General features: G+C 46.3%; 1 protein-coding gene across 4 annotated transcripts in view; it reads left to right on the top strand.

Moving 5' to 3' along the window:
* UNC13B (unc-13 homolog B) overlaps positions 1-20,431 on the top strand; it is a 343,577-nt gene that overhangs the window by 73,014 nt on the left and 250,132 nt on the right. For 3 of the 4 annotated variants that reach the window (XM_074995889.1, XM_074995890.1, XM_074995891.1), the window contains 2 exons: positions 9,126-9,199; positions 18,141-18,198. The exons of the other annotated variant lie outside the window; for it this stretch is intronic. In XM_074995889.1, the coding sequence (XP_074851990.1) occupies positions 9,126-9,199; positions 18,141-18,198 (132 nt within the window). The remainder of the gene's footprint in view (positions 1-9,125; positions 9,200-18,140; positions 18,199-20,431) is intronic. 4 annotated transcript variants of the gene reach the window in all.

A 20,431-nucleotide genomic window follows, 5' to 3' on the forward strand; every position in this document is an offset into this window, starting at 1 on the left:
TCAGTCCATCCTTGCTTGCAACAGGACAGCCAAAGATTCCTTCTGTAGCCCTGGAAGATGATTATGAATTGGACTTGCTGGTTCCCCCAGTATTGATGAGGTGAGATGGTTCTCATAACTGCTAGACAAAGCAGTTGCTCTAATATCTTCTCGCCCCTTCCACATGACCGCAAGCAGTTTCAGGAACAGTTACATATGGGTTATGTCCTTAGTGTAAAGTCCTGAGCATCCTGTCTTAGTCAGATCTGGCTTAGGTGGCTCTTCCTTTTAAAGGAGACATACCGGCACCGGATAGAACAGCTTGATATACCCAAGCCAGTTGCAATTCTACTACTAAGACGGCAGAAAAATGCTAAGGGGAATGAGGGGGTTGAAGGGGAGATTTCTTTTCTCATCCTGCTAAGACTTTGCTTGTATAGGCCATAACGCAGAGACCTATAGAGAAACACCTTGGATCTACCATAGGTGACAGAGAAACACACAAATGTATTGGGAATGAAGGTCTTCTTTTCTTCTAGCCTTCAGTTCAGAAATAGCCAATTATCAAGCATTGTTGGCTAAGTCTGATTACATGAACTATTCAAAATTCACATGCAACAAAGCAGACAGAGCTCAAATCCAGGCTCTTGTTGAGGAGGGCAAGTTGGTTGCCAGGACCAGTCGTCAATCAGTGGTAGATGCAGGAGAAACCTCTTTGTGATGAATAGCAGCTGCCTTTGTGGTGTGCTGTGAATTACAGCCTTGCACTGTGTGGTTTTCCAGGGGAGTTCAGAATGCTGCGAAGGACCTGTCCTTCTGTGAAAGGTATCATTGTAACCTAAAGACAGATGAGTTCTCATATGCTCTAAAGGACTCCCTGTTCTCCCTTTGCTCCCTGGCAGTATACAAACCTGCCCGAAAGAGAGAAATCCACATGGAGTCATATAAGCCTAGGCCATTTTCTCAACAGTTCTGCTACTTATGTCCTGCGAGCCACCCTGTAAGAAGCTACGCATTGAGAAGACCGATTACCCATGTTCCCTGTGACAGCATCATCCAACCTCATCTAGCTAATCTTTTGGTGGGAGGTTGATAGCCGAACGTGAATGTTGCTGCCATTTGCTGATCCCCATACATCCTTTGGGGGGCAGATAGCAATCTGTTTCCACAACTGGAGTTCAGTAACAAAAGGCAAGAGGATGTAAATCATCATCCATTCTGGCCATACCTTTGAATTTATTGTGCTACCTCTTGTCAAAACCCCCATCCCTGCACCTTGTCAGGGACCTCTCTCATGAAGAAGTTCTCAAACAAGGAACCAGAAGCAATAAAGTTGGTATCTCTTCAATGCAAACAAAAGAGTTTTTACTCAGCACACTTTCTAATATCTAAAAGGAAGAGCTACTGGAGATTCATCTTTGATTCCCACCATCTCAGCCACTTCATCTGCAAGTTGAAATGTTGCATGGTCACCCCTGATTCTCTAATTCTACGCCTGGAAAAGAGCTTGTGATTTGCAGCTCTTGATATGAAGGATGTGTACTTTGTGGACCTTGAACCTGCTCACAGATGTTTTCCTTGGATTACTGAAATAATAGATATGATGGAAACTTGATGGAAAGAGATAATCGATGGGACACAGTAATACCAGAGTATAAAATGTATCGGGAAAACAGAAGAGGTCATGCTGATAAAGGAGTGGCACCAAATGTGAAAGAGATCATAGATTACTAGAACTGGAAGGGACCTCAAGGGGTCATCAAGTCCAGTCCTCTGCCCTGACAGCAGGACCAAGCACCATCTGTATCATCCCTCAAATGAAGCAAAAACCTTAAATTAATCAAACTGTACTAATGGCCTGTTCTAACAACAAAATAATTGTAGTGAAGATGTACAAATGATCTCCTGCCCAGGACGATGATAGTGACTGTGAAATGCACAGGGAGATTGAACAGACTATTAGAATAAAAATCCTCAATAATCAGGTTAGGTTTTGGCAAGTAAGTTACATGAAAATCCATTCTCTTTCAGGGATCTTATTTCATTCATTGGTATTTCTTCCAAGAATAGTTATAACAAAGTTGTAGGGAGAACATGTGGCGACACAAATTAAATTCACTGTACAAAATTAATGACCCTTCTTCTAAAATTCTCTCAAGTAATGTGTTTATTTATCATGTTGAAATCCAGCTGTACATTCAGAGTGTATGAGGTCAGCCTTTCAGGAAATGTTTTTAATTCATGCTTGAAACATGAATATTCAGTGAAATGGCAGGATTTTTGAGCACCAGCTCTACTAGTTTCAAGATTTGTTACCTGAGTAGCCCCCTGCATTTCAGAGTATGCGTCATTGCTGTTTTTCTGAGATGAGGCATTTCCCCATCTGCACAGTTAGGGCTGTCTGTGATCTGCCACAGAGAAATCTTTGATAAACTTATATGCAAAAAGGGGGCTTACCAGAAGTGGAAACTTGTACAGATGACTAGGCAAAAGTATAAATATATTGCTCAAGCATGCAGGGGTGTAATGAGGAAGGCCAAAGCACAATTGGAGTTGTAGCAGCAAGGGATGTGAAGGGGAACAAAGGAGGTTTCCGTAGGCATGCTATCAAAAAAGGCTGGTCAGGTAAGGTGTGGGACCCTTACTGGTTGAGGGATGTAACCTGGTGGCAGATGATGTGGAAGAAGCTGACATCCTCAATGCTTTTTTTGCCTCTGTCTTCACAGGCGCGGTCAGCTCCCAGACTACTGCATTAGGCAGCACAGAATGGGAATCACAGAATCACAGGGCTGGAAGGGACCTCAAGAGGTCATCTAGTCCAGCCCCTTGCTTCAAGCAGGATCAACCCCTACTAAGTCATCCCAGCCAGGACTTTGTCCAGCCAGGACTTAACCTCTAGGGATGGAGAATCCACCACCTCTCTAGGCAACACATTCCAATGCTTCACCACCTGCCTGGTGAAGAAGTTTTTCCTAATATCTAACCTACATCTCTCCTTCTTGAACTTCTGACCATTATTCCTTGTTCTGCCATCTGACACCACTGAGAACAGTTTCTCACCCTTCTTTTTAGAGCTCCCCTTCAGGAAGTTGAAGGCTGCTATTAAATCACCTGTAAGTCTTCTCTTCTGTAAACTAAACAAGCCCAAATCCCTCAGCCTATCCTCATAGGTCTTGTGCTCCAGACCCTTAATCATTTTTGTTGCCCTTCCTTGAACCTGCTACAGCAAATCCACATCCTTTTTATACTGGGGGGCCCAAAACTGGACACAATATTCCAGATGTGGCCTCACCAGTGCCAAATAAAGAGGAATAACTACTTCTCGAGATCTGCTCGAAATGCTCCTCCTAATGCACCCCAGTATGCCGTTAGCCTTCTTGGATACAAGGGCACAGTGTTTACTCATATCCAGCCTTTCATCCACCATAACCCCTAGGTCTCTTTCCATCGTACTGCTGCTGAGCCAGTCGGTCCCCAGCCTGTAACAATGCTTGGGATTCTTCCGCCCCAGGTGCAGGACTCTACACTTCTCCTTGTTGAACTGCATCAGATTTCTTTTGGCCCAGTCCTCCAGTTTATCCAGGTCCCTCTGGATTCTCTCTCTACCCTCCAACATATCTAGCTCTCCCCCTAGTTTTGTGTTATCCGCAAACTTGCTGAGGGTGCAACCCAGTCCCTCATCCAGGTCATTAATAAAGATGTTGAATAACACCGACCCCAGAACCGAGCCTTGTGGCACTCCGCTTGAAACCGACCGCCATCCAGATATTGAGCCATTGACCACTACCCCTTGGGCCCAACCCTCAAGCCAGCTTTCTATCCATCTTATAGTCCAAGGATCCAATCCATATTTCCTTAACTTATGGACAGGAATGTTGTGGGAGACCATATCAAAAGCTTTGCTGAAGTCAAGGTGTATCACATCCACTGACTTCCCCATGTCCACAGAGCTTGTTACCTTGTCATAGAAGCTAATCAGATTGGCCAGGCAGGACTTGCCCCTGGTGAATCCATATTGGCTACTTCTGATCACTTTCCCCTCTTCCAAGTGCAGGTGGGCAGCCCTCAGTGGAGACAGAAGGGGGGCGTTTCAAAGAGGATGGAGAGACGTTGTTCTCAGTGGTAACAGATGACAGAAGGAGGAGCAGTGGTCTCAAGCTGTGGTGGGGGAGGCCTAGTTTAAATATTGGGAAAAACTATTTCACTGGGAAAGTGGTGAAGCTCTGGAATGGGTTACCTAGGGAGGTGGTAAAATCTTCTTTCCTAGAGGTCTTAAATCTAGCTTAACAAAGCAGGGACTTGATGAACTCCTTAGGTCTCTTCCAGCCCTATGATTCTATAGTCAAAGGTACATGTGCGTCTTGAAATACAAACCCATACTGAAAGCTCTTTGCTGCTGCTTGGATTGTGAGAGGAACCTTTCTTCTAACAGAATATGACAACAGAGCAGTGTATCATTCATCAGGAAGAGTCACCAACCATGCACACGTATTTGTTGTGGTTTTAAAAAAAAGGTATTGTTCTCATGGCCTCTTTCCAAGGAAAGGAAAGGAAGGTGTGGTTTTCCAAAATAATGCAGATTTTAGTATGCAGTCCTGGAAAACCGTTTCATAGGACCTTCTGAGAATAAGGTGCATTTTATCACTGAGCTCTGGGCAGACTTTGATTCATTGGATGGAAAACAAAAGGGTGTGTCTATGGAAAACTGCAGATCTTCATTTGTAGTGTAGGACAGAGGTTTCCAAACTTTTTTTTTTGCACTGTGGCCTCCTAGGAAAAATATTTCAGGTTTTGTCACCTTCCCTGAGAAGTAATAGCAAATTACTGTGCGCATGCACACACACGAAAAGAAGCATGTATCCATTATCCCACTAGTCCAAGATGCTGAAGTCTTTCAAAAATGTAAAACAGTTGTCAGGAACCAATATTTGGACTTACAGAAACCCATTTTCTAGGGGGGAAAAAAATAGAGAAAAGGTCAACGTTGAGGAACTTGGATTTCCTGTGATTGTAGTAATAATCATAATATTGTCCATCAGTTGTGGCTTAGCAATATATAAACAAGTACTTGGATTCTTAATGCAGGGGTCCTGCTCTTTTGAAGCATGCGATTTTGTCAGTCGTGACTCCAGAGAACTGAAGCAGGCCCTTAAATTGCCCTCTGCATTCAGGGTTTGTTAGGTGTTGATTCTGTAAGTGTGACCTCGCTGAAAAGCCAGATTCCCATTCATCAGCAGTGGTGGGTGGGAGAAATGCTTTACTTGCTGCAGTAGATTTGAGGGTGGTTGTGTTTGGAGTGGAACCCGGAAGTCACCCAAAGACTGCAGATGGAATCCCGTCTGAGTGGAATCACACGAGGCGGCAGTTGGCTTCTCTGGAGCGCTCCCAGCAGCAGGCGAGTTTGGAGAACTCTGGCAGGCGAATGGGTGTCTTACGCAGGTAAATGCAGTTTGGTCACAGTTGGGCCCAGTTTTTGAAATATTCTGTGGGATTGAGCAGGGGTGTTCTACATGCTCCCTTATGTCCCCACTGTTGATATCGTTGAACTCCTGGGAATCCCTGCCATTCAGCATTGAAAAGATTAGAAATTTTCTGAAGTCTTCACAGTTGGATGCCCAGCCAGCAGCCTTTGATCTCATGACAACTTTACAGTGGCCTGTGGATCCTCTTTCTTCAGCACCTCAATTTTGAGAAACTCTGGTCTAGGCAATAGCCTACTTCTGCGGTGTCCCACGGGGCTTGGAAAAGACTTCTCCATGGTGTTGAATAAAGCTATCCTGGTCCCACTGCAGGGCTTTTACTTCTCAGGATGTTTTCATAAAGGGTTGAGCCTCACTTCTTCGAACTCCTTGGAAATACGCACTTTCTGGCTGTCTCCCTTTAGCCTTGTGAATAATCCCAGAGCAGTAGCTGGGTTAGTCTATCTTCACAGAGCAAAAAAGCAGTCCTGCAGCACAGATTTATTGTAGCATAAGCTTTTGAGGGCAAAGAAATCTCCAAAAAATCTGTTAGTCTATAAGGTGCCACAGGACTTGACGTTGTTTTTGCATTTACACACACTTTGAGCACTATTTCCAGATTGGAAGAAGTGGGTCTGCCCCAAGAAAGCTCATCACCTAATAAATTATTTTGTTAGTCTTTTTGATGTGCTACAGGACTGCTCTTTTTTTAGCATTGTGGATTGTCACTTTTGTAAAGGCTGTAGCATAGAACGGAACAAAGGTTTTGTCATTTACTATTGTAATAAATAAAACTTCAGTCTACCTCTGGATGTTTTCTTTTGCAGCTAGAGCGAATGTGTTAGCTGCTTTTGGTCAGAGATTCATTGCAGACTGCTGTCAATCTGATTCTTTTCCCATTTTTTTAATGATATTGCTTAGTATATGCTCGAAGCTTTCTAAGGATAGATTGAAGGTTCAAGACAGACACACACACGTGCACGCACAGAACTCCACGAGAGTAAATCTTTTGTTTTGTAAGTACACCGCTTAAAATGTAGTTATAGGTGTTATGAATATTTCTTGCTTTGGAAGTTGTCACCTGAGTTCAAGTTTGTGGTGGGGGTGACTAGCAACTGGAACACAACTGAAAAACTTGTGTGTCAGTTACCTAGGATGCGGTGTGATGACCTGTGGTGTTCCTCCTTTCTCACAGTAATAGTTACAAACCATTAAAAAGCAAATTCCCCAGGAGAAAATTCCATAATTTGAAATAGTAATGAAGGTTCATTAGAAAGCGGACACCAAAGCTAACTGCTCCTCTTGGTATTTGTGATTTTGTTGAATGTTATGTGAAAATGATCTCCATATGTCTAAAGCTTCATTTTTAGACGTGTTACCCTTTTGTTAATTTTCCTGGGAGAGGACTCAGGTGACATTTCACTCAACAGTGCATTTTCTTGAATTGCCTCTTAAAGGGCTTCTTGGAGCTAAGCTAAGCTAGTACCTTTTGGTGTGGTAGCTCTCTCTGAATTTCCTCGGTACTGTCTATAATTGCAGCTTTTACATTTGTCACTGTAGTTGAAACTTGAGCATCATTCTGTGAAACTGTGGTCCTCAGAATGACACACTTCCCCTCGCAACCGCTGCCCCCCCCAGCAGTGCTGGGTGTATCTGTGTTAGTTCATCTCTCAAGGGCAGATGATAGTCCCCTCCTCAGAAAGGTGACCTCTCTGAAAATGGCAGAATTCCATATACAGTAGTAGTAATTATAGGAATTTTTGTTTTAAATTTTGACAGAAAATCATAGAACAATAGAGCTGGAAGAGACCTAAAAAAGCCATCAAGTCCAGCCCCCTGCCCTAGGCAGGACCAAACTCATCAGATCAGCTCAGTCAGGGCTTTGTCGAGGCGAGACTTAAACACCTTCAGGGATGGAGACTCCACTACTCCGCTGGGTAGCCCATTCCAATGCTTCACCACCCTCCTAGTGAAAAAGTTTTTCCTGATGTTCAACATGGACCTTCCCAACCACAACTTGAGACTGTTGTCCCATGTTCTGCCATCCGTGACCACTGTGAACAGCCTCTTTCCAGCCCCTTTGCAACCTCCCTTCAGTAAGTTGAACGCTGTTATCAAATCTTCCTTCAGCCTTCTCTTCTGCAGACTAAACAGACACAATTCCCTCAACCTTTCTTCATGGGTCATATGCTCGAGCCCCCTAATTATTTTGGTCGCCCTCCACTGGACCCTCTCCAGTGTGTTCACATCCTTCCTACAATTGGAGGCCCAGAACTGGACACAGTACTCCAGATGCAGCCTCACCAAAGCCGAATAAAGAGGAATAATCACTTCTCTGGATCTACTGGCAATGCTCCTCTTGATGCAACCTAATATGCCATTAGCTTTCTTGGCTACAACGGCACACTGTTGACTCCATGTCCAGCTTCTCATCCACTACAACTCCCAGGCCTTTTCTGCGGAACTACTACCGAGCCAGTCGGACCCCAGCCTGTAACAATGCTTGGGATTCTTCCGGCCCAAGTGCAGGACTCTGCACTTGTCCCTTATTGAACCTCATCAGCTTTCTTGCAGCCCAGTCTTCCAATTTGTCTAAGTCACTCTGACCCTATCCCTACCCTCCAGCGTATCTACCTCTCCCCTTAGCTTAGTGTCATCCACAAACTTGCTGAGGGTGCAATCCAACCCCTCATCCAGGTCATTGATAAATATGTTGAACAGAACAGGACCCAGAACTGAACCTTGGGGCACTCCACTAGAAACCGACTGCCATCCCGACATCGAGCCATTGATCGCTACCCACTGGATCCGACCTTCTAGCCAGCTTTCTAGCCATCTTACCGTCCATTTATCCAATCCATATTCCTTTAACTTGCTGACAAGAATATTGTGGGAGACTGTATCAAAAGCTTTGCTAAAGTCAAGGTATAGTTAATGAAACAAGGGGTAGTACTGAACTGTCAGCTGCAACCATCTAGCTGACAAACACAAGTGTTAATTGTGTTCAGCTAACAGTTCAGCTTCTAGAAGAGAAAGGAGTGATTTTAATTTAATATACAGTTAAACATTCAGCACGCCATGTTGAAAACACATGTCCCTTTAACATACTTAATTCTGGTAACACCAATTGCCGCAGAACAGCCAGTTTATGGCCTGCAAAGAAAAAATGGGGTCACCTTATTACCTTGTAAAACTTACGTACACCCAGATGTGCCTTGAATGAAAATGGACTCTCTAGAAATGGATGTTCTTTTGGGGTTTGGGGAGAGAACTTGGGAGAAAGAGGTCCTTGACCACATCTTATTGTGTGTCCAAGTGTGTAGCTGGTTTGTGATTTTTTTTTTTTTTTGAGAGTCACTATATTAGAATAGTATAAACATGTCAGATTCTGCAGCTTCCTTTTCTGCTTTTTGTGAGTTTTGTGTTTATTTAGGTCATGATAAACTAAATGTTTTCATCCAGGGACCAGGCACTATTTAAAACTCCATTTTACATTTGATGCGCATGGAGGACAGTGAATTTCAAAATGAATGCTCTCTTTGTGATTTGCTTCAAAACTCGTGGTCTCCTTGAATGTCATCACTGTTAAGTGTTGCTGTTTAAATACAGATTCACTATTTAAAAAAAACATAACTTACTGGATAGCTGATGTGGTGCGTATGACTGACTGCTTTGCTGTTACTGTAGATATCCCTGAGGAGGAAGCCAGATACTGGACCAAAAAACTAGAACAGATAAACTCTTTGGGAGATCCTGGTGAGGTGAGTGACCTTCAGTTGAAAAATTAAAACGATAGTTAAGGTACGATTCAGAGCCAAAATGCTCCAGAGCGTACTGCAGTGCTAGGCAGAATTTCTGTCACCATTAGTCTTAGGTAATTTCTGCAATTTCTCAACTTTGCATCGAGCTGTCCGCTTTTCTTTATGTGCAGTATTAACGCCAGGCAGAGTTAGAGAGGTTTCTGCATGTGACAAATGGAGGGGAAGCTAATTAATTTGGTGGGAATTGATCCTAGTTGAGCTTCTGGCACGGCTGGGCCCTGCAGGTGCCAGCTCCAGCCCTGGCTGGGTTGCCGGCGTGGCCGTGGCCCCATGGAGGCTGGCTCCAGTCCCTCCTGGACATAGCCCTGGCTGGGCTGCCAGATGCAGCACTCACCCTACAGATGCCATCTCTAGCCCTGGGATGAGCTGCTGGACATGGCCCTGTCCCCATCCTGTGGGTGCCAGCTCTGGCCCCAGACAGGCTGCCCTGCTCAGGGCCCTGCCCTTCTCTGCCCAGGGCCATCCAGGGTCTCCACCCTCTCTATCATGACACTGCCTGGCTCCTCCTACTAACCTCCCAACTGGGGACACTCTGATCGAACAACATCTTGCCAGACTACCGATGTTGCTGGATCAGAGAATCCCAGTTTTAGGGGGTACAGCCTGTTACCACCTGCAAATATACCTCCACAAATTAACAGCAGCAAACTTACAAAAGAAGCAATCAGAAAAGCCATTGCCCATCTGAAAAGCAGAAAAGCGCCTGGTCCAGACAACACCCCACAGAAGCAATCAAGTCAGGTAGTGAGACATCAGTGAGCATGATGCATAATGTATTTGGGACAGTGAAGAGCTCCCACAAGACTGGAAACATAGCTACCTTATCAAGCTTCCAAAGAAAGGCAACCTGAAGGAATGCAAGAACTGGAGGACATAGTGTTACTGTCTATTCCTGAAAAACTGTTCAAAAGGATTCTCTTGAAGAGAATGAAGAAAGAGATTGACAGACAGCTCAGGGAAGAACAAGCCAGCTTCTGAAGCAAAAGATCCTGTACTGACCAAATAGCAACTCTGAGTGATCATAGAAGGGTCACTTGAGTGGAACTCCCCATACATAATCTTCATAGACTTTGAAAAAGCCTTCAACAGCGTTGATAGAGACACTTTGTGGAAACAGTTGCAACACCATGACATCCCACGCAAACTTGTTAAGCTGATTCCTTCAACATATGAACCCTTGACACGCCAAGTTATTCACAATGTCGTCTTGACAGAATCCTTCAGCATACTATCAGAATCACAGGGCTGGAAGGGACCTCAGGAGGTCATCTAGTCCAGCCCCCTGCTTCAAGCAGGATCAACTCCCACTAAGTCACCCCAGCCAGGACCTTGTCCAGCCGGGACTTGAAAACCTCAAGGGATGGAGAATCCACCACCTCTCTAGGCAACGCATTCCAGTGCTTCACCACCCGCCTGGTGAAATAGTTTTTCCTAATATCTAATCTACCCCTCTCACTCTTCAACTTCAGACCATTACTCCTTGTTCTGCCATCTGACATCACTGAGAACAGTTTCTCACCCTCCTCTCTAGAGCTCCCCTTCAGGAAGTTGAAGGCTGCTATTAAATCACCTGTAAGTCTTCTCTTCTGTAAACTAAACAAGCCCAAATCCCTCAGCCTCTCCTCATAGGTTTTGTGCTCTAGACCCTTAAATCATTTTTGTTGCCCTTCACTGAACCTGCTACAGCAAATCCACATCCTTTTTATACTGGGGGGCCCAAAACTGGACACAATATTCCAGATGTGGCCTCACCAGTGCCGAATAAAGAGGAGTAATTACTTCTCGAGATCTGCTTGAAGTGCTCCTCCTAATGGACCCTAGTATGCTGTTAGCCTTCTTGGCTACAAGGGCACAGTGTTTACTCATATCCAGCTTTTCATCCACCATAACCCCTAGGTCCCTTTCCATCGTACTGCTGCTGAGCCAGTCGGTCCCCAGCCTGTAACAATGTTTGGGATTCTTCTGCCTCAAGTGCAGGACTCTGCACTTCTCCTTATTGAACCGCATCAGATTTCTTTTGGCCCAGTCCTCCAATTTATCCAGGTCCCTCTGGATCCTCTCTCTACCCTCCAACAAATCTACCTCTCCCCCTAGTTTTGTGTCATCCGCAAACTTGCTGAGGGTGCAATCCAGTCCCTCATCCAGGTCATTAATAAAGATGTTGAATAACACCGGCCCCAGAACCGAGCCTTGCGGCACTCCGCTTGAAACAGACTGCCATCCAGATATTGAGCCATTGACCACTACTCGTTGGGACCAACCATCAAGCCAGCTTTCCATCCGTCTTATTATCCAAGGATCCAATCCATATTTCCTTAACTTATGGACAAGAATGTTGTGGGAGACCTTATCAAAAGCCTTGCTGAAGTCAAGGTGTATCACATCCACTGACTTCCCCATGTGCACAGAGCCTGTTACCTTGTCATAGAAGCTAATCACCTTGGTCAGGCAGGACTTGCCCCTGGTGAATCCATGTTGGCTACTTTTGATCACTTCCCCCTCTTCCAAGTGCTTCAAAATGGATTCCTTGAGGATTCCCTCCATTATTTTCCCAGGGCTTGAGGTAAGGCTGACAGGTCCATAGTTCCTTGGATTGTTCTTCTTTCCTTTTTTTAAAGATGGACACTACGTTTGCCTTCTTCCAGTCATCCAATATTTCCCCTGATCTCCAAGAGTCTTCAAGGATAATGGCCAAAGGTTCAGCAATGACCTCTGCCAATTCCCTCCGTACCCTGGGGTGCATTAAATGCAGACCCATGGACTTGTGCACATCTAGTTTTTCTAGGTAGCACAGAACTTGTTCCTTCCCCACAGATGGCTGCCTTCCACCTTCCCATACTGCAACATCTAGGACCGTCTAGTGAAAGTTGACTTTGTCCATGAAGACTGAGGTAAAAAAAGCATTGAGTACTTCACCTTTTCCTGCATCATCTGTCACCTAGGTTACCTCCCTCATCTAGTAATGGCCCCACACCTTCTCGGATAACCTGTTTATTGTTCACATGCCTGTAGAAACCCTTCTTGTTACTCTTCACATCCCTTGCCAGCCGCAGTTCCAATTGTGCTTTCACTTTCCTGATTACTGCCCGGCATTCTCCAGCCGTATGTTTATACTCCTCCTTAGTCAACTGTCCCCGTTTCCATTTCTTGTATGCATCCTTTTTGAATTTAAGCTGACTAAGGATTTCCCTGTTAAGCGGCTGGTTGCCTACCATGTTTGCATTTCTTACTATGCAGTGGGATTGTTTGTTCCTGTGCCTTCAGTAGGACTTCTTTAAAATACTGCCAGTTCTCTTCAACTCTTTTCCCCTTCATCTTCGTTTCCCAAGGGATCCTGCTCATCCATTCTCTCAGGGAGTCAAAGTCTGCTCTTCTGAAATCAAGGGTCTGTATGTTACTGCTCACCTTTCTTACTTTTGTCTGGATCATGAAATCTATGATCTCATGGTTGCTGCAGCCCAGGTTCCCTCCCACTTCTATTTCTTCTACTAGTTCTTCCCTGTATGTGAGCAGCAGGTCAAGTTGCACATGGCCCCTGGTCGGTTCCTTCAGCTCTTGTACCGAGAAGTTATCCCCAACATTCTCCAAAAACTTCCTGGATTGTCCGTGTGCTGCTGTATTGGTCTCCCAACAAATGTCTGGATGATTAAAGTTCTCCCATGAGAATCAGGGCCTGTGATTTGGAAGCTTCACTTAGATGTCTGAAGAAAGCCTCATCTCACTGATCCGGCGGTCTATAACAGACACCAACTACAACATTACCTCTAAGCTTAACCCGAAGACAATGAACTGGATTTTCTTCTTCGTCATACTGGAGCTCTGAGCAATCATACTGCTCCCTCACATAGAGTGCAACTCCTCCCTCCTTTTCTCCCCTGTCCGTCCTTCCTAAACAATTTATAACCTTCCATGACCGTGCGCCAGTTATGTGAATCATCCCACCAAGTCTCAGTTATTCCAACCACCTCATACTTGTTTGACTGTGCTGGGGCCTCTAATTCTTCCTGTTCGTTCCCCAGGCTTCTGGCATTTATGTACAAGCATCTTAGAGAAGTGGCTGATTGGCCCGCTTTCTCCTCTTCACCCAGGAAACCCACTTGATTGTTCCCTCCTCCTTCCCCACTTACCTCAGGGCTTGTGTCACCTTCCCCCGACAAAGCTAGTTGAAAGCCCTCCTCACTAGGTTTGCAAGCCTGCCCGCAAAGATGCTCTTTCGTCTTTTAGTGAGGTGGATCCCATCTCTTCTCAACAATCCCTGTTCACGAAAGAGAATCCCAGGGTCCAAGAATCCAAATCCTTCCCTGCTACGCCACCTACACAACCGCACGTTTACCTCTGTGATTTGACGATCCCTACATGGACCCCTTTCTTCCACAGGGAAGATAGATGAGAAGACTAGTTGTGCTCCGTATTCCTTGATCTTCCTTCCTAGGGTTATGTAATCTGTCGTGATCTCGTCCAAGTTGTTCTTGGCTGTATCATTGGTTCCTACATGAAGAAGTAGGGAGGGGTAATAGTCTACAGGTTTAAGAATTTTTGGCAGCAACTCTGTAATATCCCAAATTCTAGCGCCAGGCAAGCAGCAAACTTGCTGGGATTCTAGGACCGGGTGGCAGATGCATGACTCCGTCCCTCTTAGGAAGGAGTCCCCAGCCACCACCACTCATCTTTTTCTCTTGGGGTGGTGGTCATAGAACTCCCGTCCCTAGGACTGTGCATCCCATGCCTTCTCAACCATGGGGACTCTTTGAGATACCTCCCAGGGATTGTATCAGCCCCAATTATCTCCGCCGTATCACTTGTGGAGAGAGGCTGAAAGTGTTACTTAACTCCACTGGAACTGGAGAGACTTGAACTGGTTTTCTCCTCCTGGAGGTAACATGCTTCCAGTTCTCCTCCTTGTTTTGGGTAGCCTGCTGTTCCTGCAGTATTATCTGTTGCCTTCTATCCAGAAAGTCTTCACCCTCTCGAATGGACCTGAGGGTTAATATTTGTGCCTCAAGTCCTTTAACCTTCTCTTCTAAAATGGTGACCAGCTTGCACTTGGTACATAGAAAATCCTTTCTATCATTCGGGAGGAAGACAAACATAGCATATGACATTCAGGTCACAACAACAGATCTCTCAACAGCCATCTCACTCTCCATTTTTTCCCTTTACAGAGATCCCTTATTTGTTTCTAGTGCCGCCTTGGAGGGCACAAGAGAAACACCATATAAGAAGGTAAAAACAGGTATGAGGCTCCTTGCTAAGGTGAACTCCCAGGCAGACTCCCTGTTAGCTGCTCCTGTTTGCTGCTCACAGGGGTTGCTGGGGCTGCCTTCTTACAGAGCTGCTAGCTGGTTAGGCCCAGCTCAAAGCCTTTGCCTCCTATCTAATCAGCCCTTGAAGGCCCACGTGGAAGGAAGCTCTCCCAATTCACACCTTGCAAACTTGCCAAACACGCTTTCCAGTTGCCCCTCTCTGCAAAACAGATGCTCAGGCACACAGGCAGCTATGCAAACTGCCCCTCACTGCAAAATGAAACAAATGCACAGACACCACAGACAGAAATTCAACACACTAGCTCACAACGCAGCCCCCCAAATGCCACACTCACCTGAGCTCTTCTAGGATGCTTTCCAAGGCAAACTCCCTGTTAGCGGCTCACAGGGTTCGCTGGGGCTGCCTTCTTATAGAGCTGCTAGCTGGTTAGGCCTGGCTCAGAGCCTTTGCCTCCAATCTAATCAGCCCTTGAAGGCCCACCTGGAGGGAAGCTCTCCCAATTCACACCTTCAGGAGTGTGTCAAGGGTGCCTATTCTCACCTTTCCTGTTCTTGATCACAATGGACTGGATTATGAACAGCACAACAGATGGCCATCAACAAGGCATTCAGTGGACACTTTTTTCAACCAGTTACAGGACATTGATTTTGGTCATGTCACCCTTCTTTCACACTGACATGAAAGAAAAGGTCATAACACTAGACAGAACTACCTCAAAGCTTGGACTGAGTATCAACAAGGGAAAGACCAGGATGAGGATCAATCAGTCCAACAACAACACAATCACACTGGAAGGGGATGACCTGGAAGATGTGGAGCAGGTCACCTACTTAGGGAGTATTATGGGCAGAGATGAAGGAACAGGTAAGGATGTCAGTGCCAGGATAGGGAAAGCAACAGCTGCATTCATGACTCTCCATCCCATATGGAGTTCACAAATAGTATCTGTGAAGGTTAAACTGTGGATCTTCAACACAAATGTGAAGAGCGTGCTCTTGTACAGATGTGAGACCCAGTGCAATAAAAAGTATTCAATCACAAGCTACGTATGTTCATAAACAGATGCCTGAGGTACATCCTTCACATCAAATCACAAGACTTCATCATAAATGAGGAGCTTTGGCACAGAGCAGGACAAAAAACAATTGACATTGAAATCAAGAGAAGAAAGTGGGGATGGCTAGGTCACACTCTCTGAAGACCATCATCCAACATAGTCTGTCAACCTCTCACATGAAACCTGCAAGTAAAATGCAAAAGAGGAAGACCTTGGACAATGTGGAAGAGGTCTACTGAGACTGAAGGACAACAACTGGGGTACTTCTGGAGTCAGCTAGAAGTTTTGTCCCAAGATAGAGTGAGGTGGAGGAGACTTGTAGATGACCTATGCTCCACATGGAGTATGAGGGTTTCGTAGTAGTAGTAGTAGCCTGTACTCCAACAAAAGTAAGTGTAAAGAGTGTTAACAAAGTGTAATACATGCCTCTGGCTTGCCAGGAATGTTTTGCTAAAGGATGCTGTTAACAATATAAATAGGGTGTTAAAGTTCTGGGGTAATGTATACTGACCCCAATTTGGCCTTTCCCCATTAAGTGTGAGAGTGGATTAGTTGTGCAGGCTGAGATTACTTGGGCAAATTTTCAGCCTAGACCTGGCTGACCCAGCCACACAGCTGTATTTAATTGGATACTGGAAGTTTCCATGTAGCTTCTTCTGGCTTCAGAAACTGGGTGCTATCCATGCCCTATTGGGCGGGACAGTCCTCTATTTCGGGTGCCAAAAAGACATCCCTACTTACTTTTAAAAAGGGGCAAAATGTCCCGTATTTGGCCCCTCCCCTGCCCCTGCCAGCTGACCTTTTCCCTCACCAGCTGTGCAGGCTCAGCTGCTGGCTGGAGAGCATGTACCATACCTGCATTCCAGCCCCAGGAAGAGGGAGCCAGCTGGGGGCCCTAAAACGGCTGGAGCTCTTTCTTGCCTCCCCGAGGCTCAGGGAAACTGAGGCAGGGCTGGCGGTTGCTGCCTTTTTGCTGCCTCCCTGAGGCTCAGGGAAGCCACGGGAGTGCTAACGGCTGCCTCCTCCTTGCTGCCTCCGTGAAGCTCAGGGAAGCTGGGAGGAGCAGGGGTGTAGCTGTCTCCACCTGCCCAGCTCCACGAGGCGCAGGGAGCCCACCCACATGGCTGCTGCCCAGTTCCCGGCTCCCTGCGCCTTGTGGGAGATGGGAGGAGCACAGGCACTATTCCTGCTGCTTTCCTGGCTTCCCAAGGCATGGGGCAGCCAGGGAGGTCAGAAGGGGAGGCAGCCCTTGGCAGCCGCAGCTGAGAAGCCACCACTCCGCCCCTATATCCCTGTCCTGTGTTTGGGATAGGGAGTTATGGTCACTTAGAAAAACAGCTCTGCAGCACCTTGGTGTCTGTGACACTGGTGGGAGAGCAAGGCACATGAACGTGCAAATTTTCAGGCATTTCCCCGCAGTGGTTCGCCTCTGGGGCTGGAAGCTGTGGGTCGCCACTGGGGCGATCCAGTGCCACACATGCAGTGGAACGTAGGTGTCCTCTAGTGCTTTATCCAAGCCTTGGTAGGTAGGTGAAGGAGCCTACATGAATGTCGATGCAATCCTCAGTTGTTGTTGATGCCTTACCTGCACTGGCAGCCTTTTCCTTCTCACTGTGCTTTCTCTCTGTGCTTACCTATTCAGCTCCTTGCTAGTCAGTGGGAACCGTCCCTGTGGTTACTTCCTCGCTCATTGGGAACTAGCCCCACTGGTTTGCAGTGTGTGGCACTGCCTGAGCAATCAAGGTGTCAGAACTTCCAGCTTTCACGGTCTGGGGGCCCTTTTCCCACCTCTGGGCTGGTGTGGTTTGTGTTCTTGGCATTTTTGTCCAGCAGGATTAGAAATTATTCTATTTATCTGCTGTCTCCAGCCTCAGACAGATGGCTGGATTATTTTTGATTTATCCATGAGTTTACAGGTGGAGGGAGGAGGAGGGAAGAGACCAACAAGATGTAAGTGTATCTCTGGGGAGCACCTTTAATTCTGTAGCAGGTGGTCTTGGCATAAGCCAAACTATGCTAAATGGAATCTGTGTGAAAAATCCTCATGTTGTTAGAAGTAGCCAGACTGCGTTCGGCATATTACATGCCAATAATTTGTTCCCACATCCAGTGCTCCGGCAGCATTCCATCCAAAGTTTTCAAACAGGGATACCTCAAATTTGTATTTGGGTGTCTAAAATAGAAGTTGTCTTGTTCTCAGGCTGCTGAACATGCACAAATTCCCCTGAAATCACTGCTCAGCAGCTGGGAGAGCTCGACATTAATGTCTGGGGGCCTAATTTGAGGCCCCCAAGTTGCATTTTTTTTTTTTGTGTGAAACTTTTCAAATAGATAAGACTTTACTCTTCAGAGCCATTAACAAGTATATTGTCATGGATAGTGTGATTTTTTTGTTTGTCTGGGGGCAGTTCTGTAGTAAAGAAAATGTTTTGTCCTTTAGTCCCAGCCCCATCTCCGATATACTCTCAGAGCGTATGCTTGTTATGGTCTGGCAATCCTGTTTCATAAGGTTACTTTCAATCTATTATCAGTCTGTGCTATTTTTTTTTTTGGCCTTAGTATTCATTTTCCGAAGAAGTCGAGAAGAAACCGTTGCCCACTGCTGCCTCCCAGTGTTGTAAGTATGACTTTATTTTCTCTCGCAACACTTCTTCTCTGAAACAAATGACCTTTCACTCTGGTTAGTTAACATAGGCTTGTACAGCCGTGCTAAATTCCTGTGTTAGAACTGCTGTTGGGAAAAGGCAGCCTGCCTAGCAGGAGGTGACATCTAGGTCAGATGTCAGACTAATCATTTTTGTAGGTCAGGGAGAATTCTCTAAATGTAGGTTTCTACCATGAAGACCTCTCTGAATGAGCTTAACATTCAGAGATTAGTAGTGAATTCTGAAACTCAGCCTTTAACCTTTCTTTGTTTTAACCAGGTAGTAGATACAAAAGACATGAAATCAGACAACATTTTCAGATTTCTGTAGTAACTGTGGACAGTGGGAGAGCTGGGAATGTATTTCTGTCTTCACACTGAGTTGTCTGTCGTTGATTTGAGTGTTGGATCATTAGCATGGGTTTTGTGAGTATTATATGATAGCTTTATGACTTCTTAGTTGTGTATTTTTTGAGGAAAATATTTGGATCCTGAACTGCTGTCAGTGCACCCGTTAAAAATGTAGCCGTGCTTTGTGTATTATTCTGAATATTGTATTTATTCTCAGCATATTCTTGAATACAATGAAGTGAAAAAATCATATGTTGTTTCTACCTTAACTCCCTGTTTTGGATTGTTTCCTTTTTGGTACTTGTGAAAACATAGATGGGGGAGAGTTTAGCGTATGCTGTATATTGATAGTTTTGCAAAATCACGTTTTTGAAAAGCTGTTTTCAGCCCATAGCGGAGTGGGGATCTCTGTCATGCTATGTACGGGGAAAGCAAAACTGATACACCAGCTTTTGGAAGCGTAACAGAGAGAGGGAAGAGATGTTGAGGCAATATACCATATAACGAAACACTCTGCGTTCTCCTGCACCTCGGCTAGAGTTCCATCTTTTCAGGGCTTTTTGGAAAACATTGCACAGAGTTAAACTTTGGGGTCCTTGTACACAGAGTCCTGTTTAAACGAATGGTAATAGACTTAGTAAACTACTTGTGTCCCTTGTACAGACTTACACCTTTTTGGTCCAGTTACGAACACTCACATGTAAGGTTTCAACTTCTTGTTTTCTGTACCAGAGCACACTGCAGAATATGTCTCTTTTGACGTTTTTTCAGAGGTGATTTTTAAGTCTTTATGATGGGTTGGGGTGTAGTGACCTTAGACAAATCAATTGGGGCCAAACAAGTGAGAAGCAAGAAAACAAACAAACACACCACAAACCCTCACTGATGTCGTCCCTGACTCTGAGGCAGGTCTGGGTGTGAGGGAGAGTGCAGGAGCAGGCTGGGGACAGGCGGGCTGGGCAGGGGTGGCTGAGAGTAGATGACCTGGGCTGGAGTGGGGTGTAGAAGAGGGTAGAGGTCTAGGTAGGGTGAAGGAGGGTGAGGGGTCAGGTCAGGGTGGGAGGGAGAGGGCAAGGACAGGGTGCAAGTGTGGATCCTGGGTCAGAGGGGGTGCAGGAGAGGGGTGTGGGTCTGGAAGGGAGGGGGCAGGAGCAGGATGCGGGTGGGATTTGGGTTGGAAAGGAGGGTGAAGGAAAGGGGTGGAAGAGGAGTGAGTGAGGGGTGAGGAGTCTGGGCGATGCGGGTGCAAGATTTGGGGTAGGGGGTCTGGGAGGCAGGGGGCAGGAGCAGCGCGGGACCTGGAGTTGGGGTGGAAGGTAGGGTGAATGGAGGGGGTGGGAGTGGGGGCTGGGGAAAGAGGAGAGGTGGAGGGCTGCGGGGTCTGGGTGACGGGGGTGTAGTCACTTTGGACACACATGGCTCTGCGCACCTTCCCTCTCCTCGCTGGCACTGCCCTCTGCTGCTCTGATTGGCTGGAACTCTGGCCAATCACAGCCGCGGTATTCAGCCTCTGGGCAGGCTGCTGAGGCTGCTGTTCCCGCTCCCTTCCCCTGGCTGGGGGAACAGCAACACGTGTCGGTGGTGCTCTCAGTCCTTCCAGCAAGGCTGTACCCATAGCCAAAGCGGTGCAGGGATTGGTGCAGCCACCATCGGTGCAGCCACCAGCATCTCCCCATAAGCCCAGCTAAGTCAGGCAAGAGTTCGCAAGCTGACCGCTCGCCCAGGGCTGCCTCAGTCTCGCCCTGTAAATGGGAGTGGTGTTGCCGGCCACTCGCTGTTAGCTCAAGGGACGTTCCGCAGGCTCAGTGGCCACCGGCACAGGGCTGGGTAATACGATTGGCCAGGGCTGGGCTGC

The sequence above is a fragment of the Carettochelys insculpta genome, chromosome 5 (assembly GCF_033958435.1).
Source record: "Carettochelys insculpta isolate YL-2023 chromosome 5, ASM3395843v1, whole genome shotgun sequence".
NCBI classification, from domain to species: domain Eukaryota; kingdom Metazoa; phylum Chordata; order Testudines; family Carettochelyidae; genus Carettochelys; species Carettochelys insculpta.